Here is a 16,367-nt window from a genome sequence, read left to right as displayed (position 1 = left end):
TTGATAGTTTCCTGTCTCACGTTCAGGTCCTTTATCCATTTTGAGTTGATTTTTGTGCATGGTGTGAGAAAATGATCTAGTTTCATTCTTCTGCATGTTGCTGTCCAGTTCTCCCAACACCATCTGTTAAAAAGGCTGTCTTTTTTCCATTGAATATTCTTTCCTGCTTTGTCAAAGATCAGTTGGCTGTATATTTTTGTGTCCACTTCTGAGTTCTCAATTCTGTTCCATTGGTCTATGTGTCTGTTTTTGTGCCAATACCATACTGTCTTGAGGATGACAGCTTTGTAGTAGAGAGAAGCCTCCAGTTTATTGATTGGAAGGTTTTGTTTGGAGCATGTAATGTACAGCATAGTACTAATCTTTTTTTTTTAAACAAATAATTCTTAATTCTTTTAGAAGCTGGATAAGAAATCATCTCCATCCACAGGAAGCCTGGATTCTGGAAATGAGTCAAAAGATAAACTATTGAAAGGAGAAAGTGCACTGCAGCGAGTCCAGTGTATCCCTGGCAATGCCAGCTGTTGTGACTGTGGTCTGGCAGACCCGCGGTGGGCCAGCATCAACCTGGGCATCACCCTGTGTATCGAGTGCTCTGGGATCCACCGGTGGGTAGGCCTGCCCAGGGCGGGGGGAGGCGGGGGAAGACTTCCTTTGGGTAAACACGCATAGTAAATTATTGTGTCGCATTGGTTAGGGGTCCCTTTCCATTTGCCTTAATTTGACTGTCATTTGTATCCTTGTTCCTTTTGTAGTGTGGATAAAAATCTAGTTTGCGGGGTGCTTTAGAGGATTTTGTTTTACCGTTTACCATTTAAGAACTCTCCTTATTTACCTACCTGTTGAGGGCTGTATCAGCGACTGTATCCCATTAAAGGAGAATAATATAGTCTTTTTTTCCTCGCTTAGGAGTCTTGGAGTTCATTTTTCAAAAGTACGATCTTTAACTTTAGACACCTGGGAGCCTGAACTTTTAAAGGTAAAATAAAATACTTAGAAATGTTTAAGAATTTCACATAAAATGTCAAGATTTTAGAATCTTTAAAAAAATTTTTTTTTTTTAATGTTTATTCACTTTTGAGAAAGAGAGAGAGTGACAGTAGGGAGGGGTGGAGAGAGAGAGAGAGAGACTCTCTCTCTCTCTCTCTCTCTCTCCAAAGCAGGCTCTAGGCTCTGAGCTCTCAGCAGAGAGCCCAACGCGGGGCTTGACACAAACTGTGAGATCATGCCCTGAGCTGATGTCGGACACTTAACCAACTGAGCCGCCCAGGTGCCCCAAGATTTTAGAATCTTTATTTATAAAATGTATGAGTTTCTAGGGTTGCCTTAGGTGGCTTAGTTGGTTAAGCATCCCACTCTTGATCTCTGCTCAGGTCACGAGTTCAAGTTGTGTATTGGGCTCTGCCGGGTGTGGAGCCTATTTAAAAAATAAGTAAATAGGGGGGTGCCTGGGTGGTTCAGTCAATTAAGCATCCAATTCTTGATTTTGGCTTGGGTCATGATCTCATAGTTTGTCGGTTCTTGAGCCCCACATTGGGCTCTGTGTTGACTGAGCAGCACCTGTGTGAGATTTTCTCTCCCTGACTGATTTTGCCCCTCCCCCACTGGCAGGCATGTGTGTGTACACTGTCTCTCAAAATAAGTAAATAAGCTTTTAAAAATAAGTATATAGAGTTTCTCCATGCTTACAATAAACTAAATTGTATTGGAATGCCTCTGAGGCTATTTTGTTAAATCTGGTGTTTTCATATTGGGTTTTTAAATCGCTAAGTTTATGTAGCATTCTTAACTGCGAGTCACTTCACCTTTTAAGAAAAACACATTCCTACATATTTTATGTTTTCTTAAAGAATAATCTTCAAATATGTGCCTTAATTTTAATCTTTTATAATCATATAAATTTTTGTTAAAAGTATGAGATGTATGAGTGCACTCCCTAATGGATTGGTATTGCATATTGTTATCATTGAGCCATTTTAACATAGGACTTTTTGCAAATTTACGTTTCTCAAGGTAAGTCAGCAAACTAAGGCATCCCTTTTCCTTGTGTGAGGACTCATAATACATGAAAACGCCATAAGTAATTTTATTTTATCATTATTTTTTAAAATTTATTTCTGAGAGAGAGAGAGAGGTACAGCGTGAGCAGGGGAGAGTCAGAGCGAAGGAGACACAGAATTTGAAACAGTCTCCAGGCTCTGAGCTAGCTGTCAGCACAGAGCCCGACACAGGGCTTGAACCCATGAACTGTGAGATCATGACCTGAGCCAAAATTGGATGCTTAACCGACTGAGCCACCCAGGCTCCCCCGCATAAGTAATTTTAGATCACAGCTGGATTTCTGTAAGATTTATAAAACTCATATATTGGTTACTAATATATTCCTTTTAATTCCCACCATTTAGTTATCATCTTGTAAAAAAAATATATATTTGTTTAGAGATTGTGGTATATTCTGCATTTATTTCTGCCTGAAAATTGTGGGGTTTTTTTTGTTAACGTTTGTTTTATTTTTGAGATAGGTACAGTGAGAGCAGGTTGGGGCAGAGAGAGAGAGGGAGATACAGAATCAGAAACAGGCTCTAGACTCTGAGCTGTCAGCACAGAGCCCGATTCAGAGCTCAAACTCACAAACCACAAAATCATGACCTTAGCGTAAGTCAGGCACTTAACTGACTGAGCCACCCAGGCACCCCAAAAATTGTTTCTCAACGTACTTGTATTTTTATTTCAACCCATAGATAAATTTCAATTTATCTATGGTGACCTTTTCAATTATGTAAAGTAAAAGAAAAATCAGCTTTGTGGAATTATTGCATAAACATCTGGATGAAAGTAATAAATTGGTTCCTAAGGTGGAGTCCTAATTAGATAGATTCTATTAATTGTTATGAATTTAAAAGAGAAGAAAGTGGGGGGAATGAGAGGTAGAAATCTAATTTCTGCATCAGTTTTGTAGATGTGAGCTTATTAATAAGTTCAGTTTTTAACATTTGTTTGAAACATAGCTGTCTGGTACATTAACATAATTGAAAATTTTAAACAAAATATTTTGCAGTTCTTTTTTTTTTAATTCATTTATATATTTTGAGAGAGGGACAAGGAGAGGGGAGAGAGAATCCCAAGTATGCTTGCCCTGTCATCACAGAGCCCTACGAGGTGGGACTTGAGCTCACGAGTCCTGAGATCATGACTTGAGCTGAGATCAAGTGTCAGATCCTTAACCCACTGAGCCACCGTGGTGCCCCTTTTTGCAATTCTTATATATAAAATATAAGGAGAAAATAGCTTACTTCCATTTTGAGTTGTTTAAAACTTAGTCTGTTTGGTCTCGGTCTTCTTTTTTCATTTAGTTTACCAAGCATTGTGAATAATCTGCAGCATTTTGTTAGCCATCGTTGAGCGAAGATGAGTGAGGAGAAACCTTCTAGTGGCAGTCTTCTAGGGGGAGGAATTCTGGTAATGGCAAAATGACGATATTGCTCTTAGTCCTTGTCTCATTTTGTTTTAACTTTAAACTTTGTGGGATCAGCATTTACAGAATGTGTGAAAGGAATGAGTTAGCTGTACTTGCTTTAAGGACTGTTACAGTATTTTTAGGAATTTGTAGCTTATTTTCCTATTTTCTTGCCAAACAGCTTATGTGTGAATTGGGAAATGATGTTATAAACCGAGTTTATGAAGCTAAAGTGGAAAAAATGGGAGTAAAGAAACCACAACCAGGACAAAGGTACTAATTTCAATTATCTCCATGTGTTGTTACCTTTTTTTTTCCGTAAGCAGGAATATACTATGATTTTATTTCACTATAATTGATATGTAATATTGAAGCAGACTGTTTAGAAGAGAACAGTACTGCTTCTGTTAAAATATGGCTATCGGGGCACCTGGGTGGCTCAGTTGGTTAAGTGTCCAACTCTTGGTTTTGGCTCAGGTCCTGATCTCACGGTTCATGATTTTGAGTCCCATGTTGGGCTCTGTGCAGACAGCATGAAGCCTGCCTGGGATTCTCTCTCTCTGCCCCTCCCTCACTGTCTGTCTGTTTCTCTCAACATAAATAAAGAATTAAAAAGTTTTTTTTTTAAAGATGGCTATCTCTTTTCTTGGATATGTATTAGATAATTATTTTTTATTGATTATGTAATAAACTACAGTCTCCAGATGACAGTCTCAAAAATTAAGTCTCTACATAGAATGCAAAAGCTCTTAGCAGTTAAAGTAGACTGATTCTGTATTTGGCAGGGCTTTAAAAAGAGATAATCTGTTTGTTAATGTCTCTAAGGATCAAGTTTCTATTACCAACAATGAATAATTTTACATTGTTTAACTTAGTTCAATAAATCTGTGAAACACATACTTAATACATGGCATTATGATGTTAAAGAATTAAAGGCAAAAGAGAAGCTTCTGGTATGGGAGGGAGTACTTAATTGCTATGGTTGAAATTATACTTCCAATTCTATACATGGAGGCTCATTGAATGAAGTGTCTAAGAGTGCCTTCAAGATACGTAATTATTTTTTATTGATGTTGCTTTTAGTCTTTATGATTCTTTAGTTTGAGCATTAAAATTTTATTTGCTGTAATCCTATGTTGGGATTTTATCTTTAACTAAATCTTTATGTATAATCAATAATATTTTAAAGTTACTGTTTTCTGCACTAATATCACTTAAATGAGATTTGATAACACATGGCTGAGTTATTTCAGACCTTGAAATATCTTCTATTTTAGCCAAAGATTTAGCCATATCAAAAGGATATAATAAGAAAAGGTATAAAACAGATTTGGTATTTTATGATTGTTTCATAAAGTTTAAAATGTGACATATTTTCTTCCTCCTTATTTAGGAATGCTATGTTGTTTTAAAGTAGTTGTCTTAGGAAAAATTATGGCCGTCAAGAGTGATAGTTCAGTATGTGACATTTTCTATTGGAGGAGAATGAAATTAAAGTTAATTTCCATAAATTTTTATAATTTTCTTTGTAATGTTTTCCATTTTCTTGGAAATGTTTTCATTTCATTTCAAGGGAATATGTATAGAAATGAATGAGCACAGAAATTCAGAGAATAAGAGACTACCATGTTAATACTTGTGATTTTTCATTTAGTTTATTGTTTGTATTTCATTTGAACACGAGATCGTAGGTTATTACATCTTTGGAAAGGAAATATGTTGCATAATGTCACAAATTTAGTTTTAACTAGTAATACATTTAGTGGCTTTTTTGGAGATATTCAATATGTAATGGCTTCTTTTCAGCCATACTAAGATTAGATTAAGCAGAACATCATGACATTTTTATGTGTACCAGACAGGAGAAAGAGACATATATCAAAGCAAAATATGTGGAGAGGAAATTTGTGGATAAATATTCTATATCATCATCACCTCCTGAGCAGGAAAAGAGGATTGTCTCCAAAAGTTGTGAAGAAAAGAGGCTGAGCATTTCTAAACTTGGGCCAGGTGACCAAGTCAGAGTGCCTCCCCCAAGTTCAGGTATTACAGCTTACTTGTTAAACTGAGGTCGCTTTCTTCATCTCTGAATTAGTAGCCATTGTAGATTATTTAAATGTTAGGAAAAAACCCGTTGTCTTCTGCGTATTATAAAGAAAAAATGGATTTCTATGTCTTTAAAATGGTTAAATTTAAAGATCGTCTTGGTAATTCACATTTCTAGGTAATGTGTATATTCTAGGGAATAAAACTGCTTAAAATGCAAGGGGAGATGGGAATTATAAATCTGTCATGGCAACAAGCCCTAAATATCTTATTAACCACCTAATAGCCTTCCTATTTTTTCCTCCTAAATTTTTCCCAGTAACGTTTTTTCCTGCCCTTTTCCCTTCTTATGGCCTGCTTTGTGCTTTGCTAACTTGCATGTCCTCAGTGGTTGCTGTAAATAGCGACGAGGCCAGGCGGGAGTCTCTGTTCTGTCCTGATGAGCTAGATTCACTCTTCTCCTACTTTGATACTTCTTCAAAACTACGTAGTAGTAAGTACTACTCTTGTGGAGCATTCCAAGTCTGTGCCAGTGGTCATTGTGCGGTGTGGCCATTTCTCTAGATGTTACCCATTGTCTCAGAATTACACATTACTTACAGTCATATAATTAATTAAGTTCTTTAACACCCCTGACCTATTATGGGGTAATGAGATGTGTTGTGACTCTGAAGATAAGTTTATTGTCAGGCTTTGTGATTGATTCATATTTTGATAAGCGAAGTGTTCAAAAGGATTAAAATTGTGTTAAATGTATTCTGCTGGTGGCTGAGTTCATGTTGACGTCTCTGAGCTCATTTTAAAACTTGTTGTTTGTAGTAGATTGTTTTCTAACGGTGTGAAGTTTAATCACTAGCTGATTTTTCTTTAAAACAGTCAAAAGTAATGATAGTGGAATCCAGCAGATTTCTGATGATGGAAGAGAATCTTTACCCTCCACAGTGTCTGCCAATAGTTTATATGAGACTGGTGAGTTTTGGTGAAATTCAATGTTAATTGGTATTGTTTGCTGAAAAATGCATGTGGTTAGTGCTTAATCTTGATTAAAGAGTTTCTTTTTTTTTTTTTTAATTTTTTCTTAATGTTTTATTTATTTCTAGGAGAGAGAGAGAGAGACAGCGTGAGCAGGGGAGGGTCAGAGAGAGGGAGTCACAGACTCTGAAACAGGCTTCAGGCTCTGAGCTGGCAGTCAGCACAGAGCCCGACGCGGGGCTCGAACCCACGAACCGCGAGATCATGACCTAAGCGAAAGTCGGACGCTTAACCGACTAAGCCACCCAGGCGCCCCTGATTAAAGAGTTTCTAAAGGAAGTGGTTAGCCTATTAGATGGTATTGTTAAATGAGAAAGCAGATTTGGAAGTTTTCTTCTAAGCCCCATGATATGGGCTAAAAGTGCCTACTCAGTTGCTAAGTATACTTCTTAGTCCACATGAACTGTATGTTTCATTCGATTTTTATTTATGTATTTATGTTTTTACTTTTGTGGCTATCTTATCAGGAGAAAGAGATTAACAACTCCCTCCCCATTATATTTTTCTTTGGATCTGTGCTTGCTTCCTATATTTTCTCCTTCATGATTTCCTTGTATTTGGTCTTACAGAATATTCAGGATCGTGAGCATTTTTTGAATTTTTTGAATTGCTTGTACTATAAATTGTGATGATATTGGACCATCCTAGGCATAAAGTGAGGTTTGGTCTAGTAGTAAAATTCTTCAGGGATTTTTACCACCTCTTGTGAGTCCTTAAATCCATGCACATAGGAATATACCTCATTTTAATCTATAATTAACCTCCCATTGCATACCAGCAGGACCACAAAGGCTTACTATACCAATCAATGTCTTTATAAGAGAAGTTTGGGGAGTGATCAGTGATCAGGGAATAATAGATTTTTGTGAAAATCTCCCATTAGCTCATTTTGTTAAATTAGTTGTTTCTTTTACGTCTTTTACATTGTGGTACATTGTAGTAAGAGCTCATTTTAAAAAATGTGGTAAGACGTACATAACATAAAATTTATCATCTTCACCATTTTTAAATGGACAGTTGTGTAGCAATTGAGTTTGAGTTTCTTGACCTTTGTGCTGCCATTAACCACAATCCAGGCACAGAGCTTTCTTCATCTCACAAAACTGAAACCCTGTACCTCTGAAACAATAACTTCCATTCTCCCCCTCCCTGCTCACTTTTATGGGTGTATTTGTGTTTGCTTTTCAGAAGGAGAAAGGCAAGATTCTTCTGTGTTTCTCGACTCTAAACATCTTAATCCTGGACTCCAGCTTTATAGGGCTTCATATGAAAAAAATCTTCCTAAAATGGCTGAGGCTTTGGCTCATGGTGCAGATGTGAACTGGGCTAATTCAGAGGAAAATAAAGCAACACCACTTATTCAGGCTGTATTAGGGGTATGAATTCATACATTGTGAAATATAAAAAATCATAATTCGTTCTGATATGGCTTTAGCATTATGTTTTGCTTTACGAGATGGGTTCAAAAGTAGAAGAAAATGCTAGTAGTGATTTCTGAGTATCACTGTGATTATGTAAGGTCATTTTTTTTTTCTCAATGGAAGATAATTTTGGTAATGGAAGTAGAGTCTTTTGCTAAATCACAAACTGCAAGCTGAATCCCTGTTAGAAGTCATTCTTGGGAGGAAAATAATTTATCATTTCTCTGCTTTTATTGGGGAGTGTTTTTCTTTTGGGGGAAATTTAAACAGAAAGGCTATTAAAGACCTGTTTTTAATACAAATGTATATTATTGTTTGCTTTTTGTATATTGTTATCTTCTTTTTTCTTCTAAGGGTTCTTTGGTGACATGCGAGTTTCTCCTACAGAATGGTGCTAATGTGAACCAAAGAGATGTGCAAGGGCGGGGCCCGCTGCACCATGCCACTGTCTTGGGGCACACAGGGTAAATTGCTGGGCTTGCATATTTAACTAGGTTTTATTTGAAAACTTTGAAATATCGTTTTGCTTTTTCTCAGGTTAAGGCCATTGAGTTTGTAAAATGATACCTTTCATAATGACTTATATTGTCATGATGGAATTTCAATGTCATGATGGAGATTAAAAATCTCCTGCAGAAAAAAAGCTACTGTTACTTTCAGAAAAGAACATTGTAAAGCTTATTTTGAACTTTACTTGCCGTTTATATACATCAGTTTTAGTATTTAAAACTGTTACTGAAATTATGGTGATTTTTTTTCAGATAACTAACTCTGTGTATGTATATGTTTACATATATACATAGCATGCACATTTGGGGGGAGTTTTGTAACTTTGGATATTTTAGTTTTCTCACAGGGGGGTAGCTAATGTCAAATTTTAAAGTAAATTTTAGCCTGTGCTATTGACTTGGAGGCTTCTGAAGAAATATTTAGACTCCCAGAAAATAAAGCCTTGAAAATTGACTTTTTCTTTAAAAATGGACTTTCTCATAGAAGGTACAAATGAAGTCAAAATGTTGATCTTAAATGAAAAATTTGTGTCATAGATCATTGTTTTCAAAGAAAATATCTCAGGATATCCAATTCTTACTACCCCAACAAGCAAGAAGCTATTCTTTCTTACGTTTATTTGAAGATTTTTTATTTTTTAAAGCATTTTCTGTTTTTATTGTAGTTTACTTTCTTTCCTTCTGTCAGCAAAGAGATAGAGTTCAATGACTTCATCATAAAAACTTTTGTATACTTAAAAGTGATTGTATTTAATTCATCTTGTGTATTTTCTTCTTAAACAATCATTGTTCCCATTTTACTTTTAGACTCCATTTACTCATTCTGTCATATTTCATTTTTGTCAGTTTCTTCAAGTTATCAATATTTGTGGAGGATTACTTTATACTCTTTGCTGTTGAGTTATTGTTGATATGATGTTAACATTGCCTTGACTTTCTTCTTTCCCAAATAATGACTTTAAGTGATTCTTTTTTATATAAGTTTATGGAAACATGTGTACATCTTTTTCTGATACTATGTGAGGATAGGGACCATAATTTATACATCCCACCATTCTATGTAGCACCAAGTTAAATTGGCAGATGCCTTGAGATTTATGAAATGCTGATCATGGTAAATTTTTGTTAGAGCCAGTGTTCAATAAATAGTTGTAGAATGAGTCCAGAATTTCCTAGTGAAATGCTGTTTATGTTAGGTAGTGCTTTTTATTTTTTTATGGTGAATGCTATTTTTTTCTCTTATTGGTAGTATATCAAAAATGCTGTTTCCTTAAACAGGCAGGTATGTTTATTTCTGAAACGAGGTGCCAATCAACATGCCACTGATGAAGAAGGGAAAGACCCTTTGACTATAGCTGTGGAAGCAGCCAATGCTGATATAGTGACCTTGTAAGTGTTTTCTTTTTACTTGATTATTTTTCAGACAATGTAGTACTTGTACAGGGTTTGAACATAGTTTCTTGCATAGGTATGAACTATAAACTTGGCTATTTAATGTGTGCCATGTACCTCTCTAATCACATTAAACGTATTAAGCACTTTACATGCATAAGCTTATTTGGTTCTCACAACAACCCTATGAAGAAGATATTAGCCTCATTTTATAAGAATGCCACGCCAGAGATAATTTGAGAAACTGATAGCGTTTGGAGCTGGGATTTGAAACTAAGAATCTTGGCTCTAAAAACCCATGTCCTTAGCCACTTTTTTATTCCTGCATGACCAGTAGGAACAGAAAACCCATGGCGTCTCGAAAATGGATTCTTTAATTCTCCCTGTAGTACTAGGGCAGGGGGTGGATTGGCACAGTAACAGGAAATTATTCTATTCAGAAATCTGCATTTATTCTACCTTAAAAGTTAGAGGATTATAAGTAGGGAGGACAGCTGCACTGATGTTTGTAACTTTTGCAGTTGCATTGCCTTTGGGCAGTGATAATGAGGGATCTGCTTATTCTTGAAAGGAATTATTCACACGAATACTCTATTTTAAGATAAAAATACCTGTTTTTTAATGTTTGAATGCAATTGAATATGATCTGTTAAGGAAGGACTTTTGAGATCTTAATTTGATTTTCATCTTATATCAAAGTTGTTTGTTTACACTGGAATCTAAAAATGTGATTGTCACCCACACTTTATCGTTATGTAGGAAATATGTTGTATGAAGTCACTCGTTGTGTTCTGTGTTGCATGAAAACCCAGACTTACTGATCCCCTGTTAAATGAGTATAGATAGTTTCATTCACACTCCTGAGTCTCAGTCACTTACAAAGGGAGACTTTCCCAGCTGCCTTGAACTCCTCAGCTCCCACTGAGAATTCCTGGCTTGTCATCTATCACTCCTCCCTGATCCCTGCCAAATTACAACACAAGGCAAAACAGTAAAACATGCTTTCTTTGCACTCAGTGTCCTTTCCCTATTGGAGAGGTTATTGTAATTGTGGAGGCTATTGAAGGAAAATTTAGAACTAGTAAATTATTACAGATTCACAATTGGAGAAAGAGAAGTTATTAAAGAAAAGATAGGAATAGCATAGAGAAAGGAACCTTGGACACAGCTTCCCAGGCAGTTCTTATAATAACTGCCCCTTTACCTCAAAAATACCATTCCCAAATTGTCTAAATTTTCATATTTTGCTTTGTGTGAGGACTTCAGTTTCATTTAATAATTTTTGAAAGTAATTGTCCTCTCTGAAAAGTCCAAATACCAAAGAGAGACCTAAAATGCTATTAACTCATGCAGTGGTTATGAAAATAGATGGAAGGGAGTGATGGTATTTTGAGAGAGGGAAAGCTCATGTTAGATGTTGCAGTTGCCAGAAAGTGCATGTTAGAAGAGGCTGCGCTGACTTGGTGGGCGGTGCATATTCAGTGGTCCTGGCCCGAAGGACAGGCAATTAGTGAAAAGTAGGAAGGGGCACCAAAGGCAACATTTGCCTGTTTCAAAACATTGTTTAAAGTTAGTACGAAAATGGGAGGAGATTCTTGTGTTCTTAATCCAATACTGTATATCTTCCTGCTGCCAGGATGAATACCCCACAAAAGAGTGTATAACCAAATGGTAACCTTGGGAAAATCTTGGCAACCTGTGGTCATTTAATATGTCAAAATAGATTTCCACTCTCTAGACATAGCACGTGCCATTTACATGTTTGGAACTACCTCACCACAGGGTGAAGCAGAATGAGCTTAACCTGTATATTATGACATTTCCATACTGTAGAAACAGTACTTTCAACAGTTGGCAGTTAAAGTGTGGCAGGTTGCTATAGAAGCCAGGGAGTCTCTGGAGTCAAGAGGAGGTCAGCTACTGGAGGTGCTCCAAGGGCCCTGCTTAAACAGTGATGAGATGTACTTGTTAGAAATGTTCTCTTGTCAGGGCACCTGGCTGACTCACTTGGCGGACAGGCATGCAATTCTCGATCCTGAGGTTGTACATCCGAGCTCCAGTTTTGGTGTAGAGATTACTTAAAAATAAAATAGTTTAAAAAAAAAATCTTTTATTATATTCTCTCATGAGAATTGTATAAAGGGAAACTAAAACTAAAGCCCCATCTGTTATAGTGGCCAACAACAATGAAGAGAAAAAATTACATCGGTGTTTGCTTTATTTGCTTAAACTTTTCATGGGTTTATGGATATTTATGTAACTTCATCTAAAAATCCTTTCCTTTAATTTTAGGTTACGGTTAGCAAGAATGAATGAAGAGATGCGGGAATCAGAAGGACTTTATGGACAGCCAGGTCAATATTCTACTAATAACCATACTGAAATGCAGTATAAGAAATGCATTCAGGAATTTATTAGTTTACAATTGGAAGATTCATAGTTCTTCAGCAGACTGGCTTAATATTCTAGAGTTTTTATAACTTGTAAATTGTGAGTTGTTATGTATTGTACTTACTGAATTCTTGGGAGTGGCTAACTCCTGAGCCTTTAAAAGTCTGTAACTATCCCTATTACAGTACACATTTATTTGCTGTGTTCCACTTTGGCTGCTGACTTCTTTATCTGCTGTACAGATGTCTTCCATATACATTCCAGTGATGCGGATGGAATGATAACCTATCTTTATACCCTTACAGCAGCACAATAGTCATTTTCATTTTGGAACTCTCTTTAGCTGTCAAGTGAATATAACAGAATTGTTTTCTTTTTGTTATTCAGGGAATTTCTATAAATTGTGTTCAGGGAAAAATACAAATTACCATGTGTTTGGCATATAAAAAGTATGGAAAATGCCTAGAAAAAAGTTTATTGAATTAAGTTTTGTATTCTGATCTAAAAATAAGTTTTAGATTTAAAAATAAAATTTACTAGTAGTTTAAGAGGCCCATAACGGGAGTGGAGTTAGTTTAAAAGGTATAGAGAAAGGGTCTCACTTTATCTTGTAGCTTTGCCCCAAGCAATTGTACATTATCTGTTGGATAAATGTAAGTATTTAGAACAGTATTTTATGAACCTGATGGTAAAGTAAACTTGGTAGAGAAATCTCAACTCAGGATCAGCCCAAGTCACATTCTGAGAAATTTTCACCTTTGAGTCAAGACGTCAAGAAAAGGAAGAAATGTTGCTAATCAGATTCCTTTCTTTGATAAACACATCCTAATTAGACATTCTTTGCGAAGAAAAGAGTAATAATGGGATCTTCAGGTTCGTGAATTTGAGTATATGAATTCCTAATTTTTCTGTTTTAAATTCATATAAGTATTAGTAAAAAATTTCAGGAATTCATGACTAAAAGAAATGTCATGTTAGTTTTCAATAAGTATATTTGATTTTTAAAAAATGAATATTAGTATATTATTTAAAAAGTGGCTTGGTAATATCATCTATTCTTCCTGTTTAAATATGTTTTGAGATTTCTGTATTTTATGCTAGATTCAGCCATTAACTTTTATTTAACTGGATTAACATACAATTAATATGGGGCCATTCCTTTTCTCGGAGGACTGTATTTACTACTTATTGTTGGTCTAGTTTAATAGGGAACAAGTAAGAGCTTTGAGAACAGAGGCACTTCAGCTAGATACTTCTAATCTAGGGCTGCCCCACTTTAATCCTATGGATCAAATAGTACTACTGACTCATGATACATCAAGATGTAAGAGTGCTGATTAAGGGTGAGGTCTCAGCATTCATTCTGAATTTCACCCATTTGTTTTAAACTTGAATGTTAGATTTTAAATAAGTTATAATTTTGTAACAGATATACTTAAGTGAGGGTATTACTAGGCCATTTTTGAGGCCTTTGTGTTTAAGCACTTTAAAAATAAAAATTATTCAAAGGAAATGACCTGATATTTGTGAGGTAAGAGTGATCTTCAAGATTTTAAGTTAAACTGTTCTTTTCCCAAAATGTTAAACTTAAATGTTTGGTCAGCTGTTCTTCCTTAAGCAGTTTGCTGATGAAGTTACACCCAACTCATTAGTCATAAGGTCAGTGGTCAGCTTTCCTTCGGAGTTGGGAAACTTGAAAGGACAGAGCCTTTATGTTCTTGTGACGTCTGGTGCCACCCAGAAGTGCTTGGGCTTCTGCTGCCACCATTTAGGAGCATTCGGAGGTCTCCTGTTTTATGTATAAGTTTATGGGTATGCACCTTCCATTCCCCAGTAGAAAAATGAATTTTTCCAACTTATTTGACTGAAAAAATTTTGTAAAAGCCTCATTTTGGGGCGCCTGGGTGGCTCAGTTGGTTACATGTCCAACTTCAGCTCAGGTCACCATCTCACAGTTTGTGGGTTTGAGCCCCATGTCAGGCTCGCTGCTGTCAGCACAGAGCCTGCTTCGGATCGTCTGTCCCCCTCTTTCTCTGCCCCCCAATTCTCAAGTGCTATATCTCTCTCTCAAAAATAAATAAACATTTTTTTTAGAAAGCCTCATTAAAAATAAAAACAGGCTTTCCCGCCACTCTCAAATTTTAGTTTAGAGGTTAAAAATAGATCAGAATTCTGGAAATGGTGTATCAGAAGAATAGAATGAGATTTTGATCTTTTTGGGGATGATCTTGATAATAGTTAGATTTTAACTCAGTTGGAAGGTCTCACATGTAAAGCAGAACAACTTTATACTTATAAGGTGACATAGTGAAATGGCACAGCAATTGCTCCCTGGCTACTTTTCTTTTCCTTCTTGAGTCTTTGGAGAGTAGATATGTTAGCTCAGGCAGTAGGGTCTTTCTTTCCCTCCACTTGTCACTGTTATTTTTCTCATTGATTTTGGTCGATTGTCTTACCTGGATCCTGTTGTTGTTGTTGTTGTTGTTGTTGCCGCTAGCAATACCTCAGAATTTTGGGTAATTTTAAAATGCAGGTATTTTCAATCTTTTGATATGGAAGAGCCCTATCACTTAAGACTCAGATATAATCTTTGGGAATCATGGATTTATTTCTGAAAAACCACACTTCTGAACCTTCTGAATACAACCCTAAGCACTGAAACTTTCTATTTTTTGCAAGGCGATACAAGAGCACACACTTCCTGAAGGGAAGACCTATCCCTCTTTATCAGTTCCTACAACTCTTAAGAGAGGACTGGGCCGTGAGTGAACACCGAACCCCGCCCTCAGTCGTTGTTCCCACAGTCTCTGGCCCCAGGACTCCTCTTGATTGTTGGCAGAGTTTCTCAGCCAGTTGAAAATCACCGCTTTAGTGAGCCACTACTGGCTATGTGAATATGTCCCTAGCAAAGGTTGATCCCCGATCTCATCAGTTGTAAAAAGGAAGCCGTAATCAACCCAGAAAGGGCGGGATCATATACTTGATCACCTAGAGGTGGGGGTCCCACGTGCTGCCATCTCTTTGAGGGGAGTGCATTTTGAGAGCAAAATCAGCAAGTCTTGGATCATCATAATTGCTGTTGCAATGGATATTCTGAATACCAAAAATCAAAAAACTGTTTTTGAACTATCAGTGGACATATAGCAGTCCACTTTTTAAAGATTATGAACTGTCTGGGCACATAGAAAAGTTAACTTTCTGAAGAGAAATAGAATATGATTAAGTAATTTAAAGGCTATAACTTAGCATCACAAATATTGGGTGATTAGTTGCTTATCACTTGTAATAAACTGTTAAATGTGCTTATGTGAACTTTCCAGGGCAGCAAATTCTGGGTTATTTTTATGTATGCTAGTGTAGACAAGTTACATTTGCCTTGGGAAAAATTCTAAATGACTAGAAATATATTTAAATCTCAAGGTATCACATTGAAGCTCAATTTATGTTAACTATATTAAATATCCTAGTCACTATTGTTATTGTAATGTTTGCTTTTTGATAATATATTTTGAGGCCTAAGAAGATATTTTATTGATAGTCCATTAATTAGTGTTTTGTTAGAAACTGAATGTTAACAGAAAGTTTTGTGTGTGTGTGTGTGCGAAGGTGAGACTTCCTTTTGTATTGTATTAACTCTTAAAATGTATTCGTGAAACCAATGATTAGTGTAGCACCAACACTTTCCTTCAAGGAAGCATTTAATTCAGTGAATAAAAGATCTTATAATGTGTTTTGCATGGTACAATGGTTCCACTAAAATGTACTTGTGTAGTAGGTACTAGATGATTTAAGAACAAAAGCTGGAAAACCACAAAAAGAAAAAACCCTACAGTTTGTTATACAAAATATGCATTGCTAATAGTAGAAGCCATATATTGCCATTGTACTGTTGTAATTCTTAAGAATGCTCATCTGGTGCTATCTGTAAAGTATTTGGCATTAGCGTCTGCTACTTCCCTCTTCCTGTTTCTTCTTGAATGTATAATGTGTGCCTTTTAAGTTACTTCTGGTGTTGAATGGTAAAATCAGTGTGTTATTTTTGTATTATAACCTGCACTTTACACTTCCTTGGAAAGTAAAATTCCAGACTCTGAAGTTTAGATAGTATTTTAAAAATAT

At 36.0% G+C, this 16,367-nt stretch overlaps 1 protein-coding gene across 2 annotated transcripts in view; it reads left to right on the top strand.

Moving 5' to 3' along the window:
• Positions 1-16,367, top strand: part of ACAP2 (ArfGAP with coiled-coil, ankyrin repeat and PH domains 2) — a 147,201-nt gene that overhangs the window by 127,714 nt on the left and 3,120 nt on the right. For both annotated transcript variants that reach the window (XM_039230373.1, XM_039230372.1), the window contains 9 exons: positions 400-608; positions 910-979; positions 3,639-3,730; positions 5,316-5,500; positions 6,380-6,472; positions 7,724-7,911; positions 8,311-8,420; positions 9,744-9,854; positions 12,150-12,211. In XM_039230373.1, the coding sequence (XP_039086304.1) occupies positions 400-608; positions 910-979; positions 3,639-3,730; positions 5,316-5,500; positions 6,380-6,472; positions 7,724-7,911; positions 8,311-8,420; positions 9,744-9,854; positions 12,150-12,211 (1,120 nt within the window). The remainder of the gene's footprint in view (positions 1-399; positions 609-909; positions 980-3,638; positions 3,731-5,315; positions 5,501-6,379; positions 6,473-7,723; positions 7,912-8,310; positions 8,421-9,743; positions 9,855-12,149; positions 12,212-16,367) is intronic.

Source organism: Hyaena hyaena, unplaced genomic scaffold, assembly GCF_003009895.1.
Source record: "Hyaena hyaena isolate Hyena2069 unplaced genomic scaffold, ASM300989v1 scaffold_45, whole genome shotgun sequence".
In the NCBI taxonomy this organism is placed as follows: Eukaryota; Metazoa; Chordata; class Mammalia; order Carnivora; family Hyaenidae; genus Hyaena; species Hyaena hyaena.
This window is presented reverse-complemented; position numbering and strand designations above follow the sequence as displayed.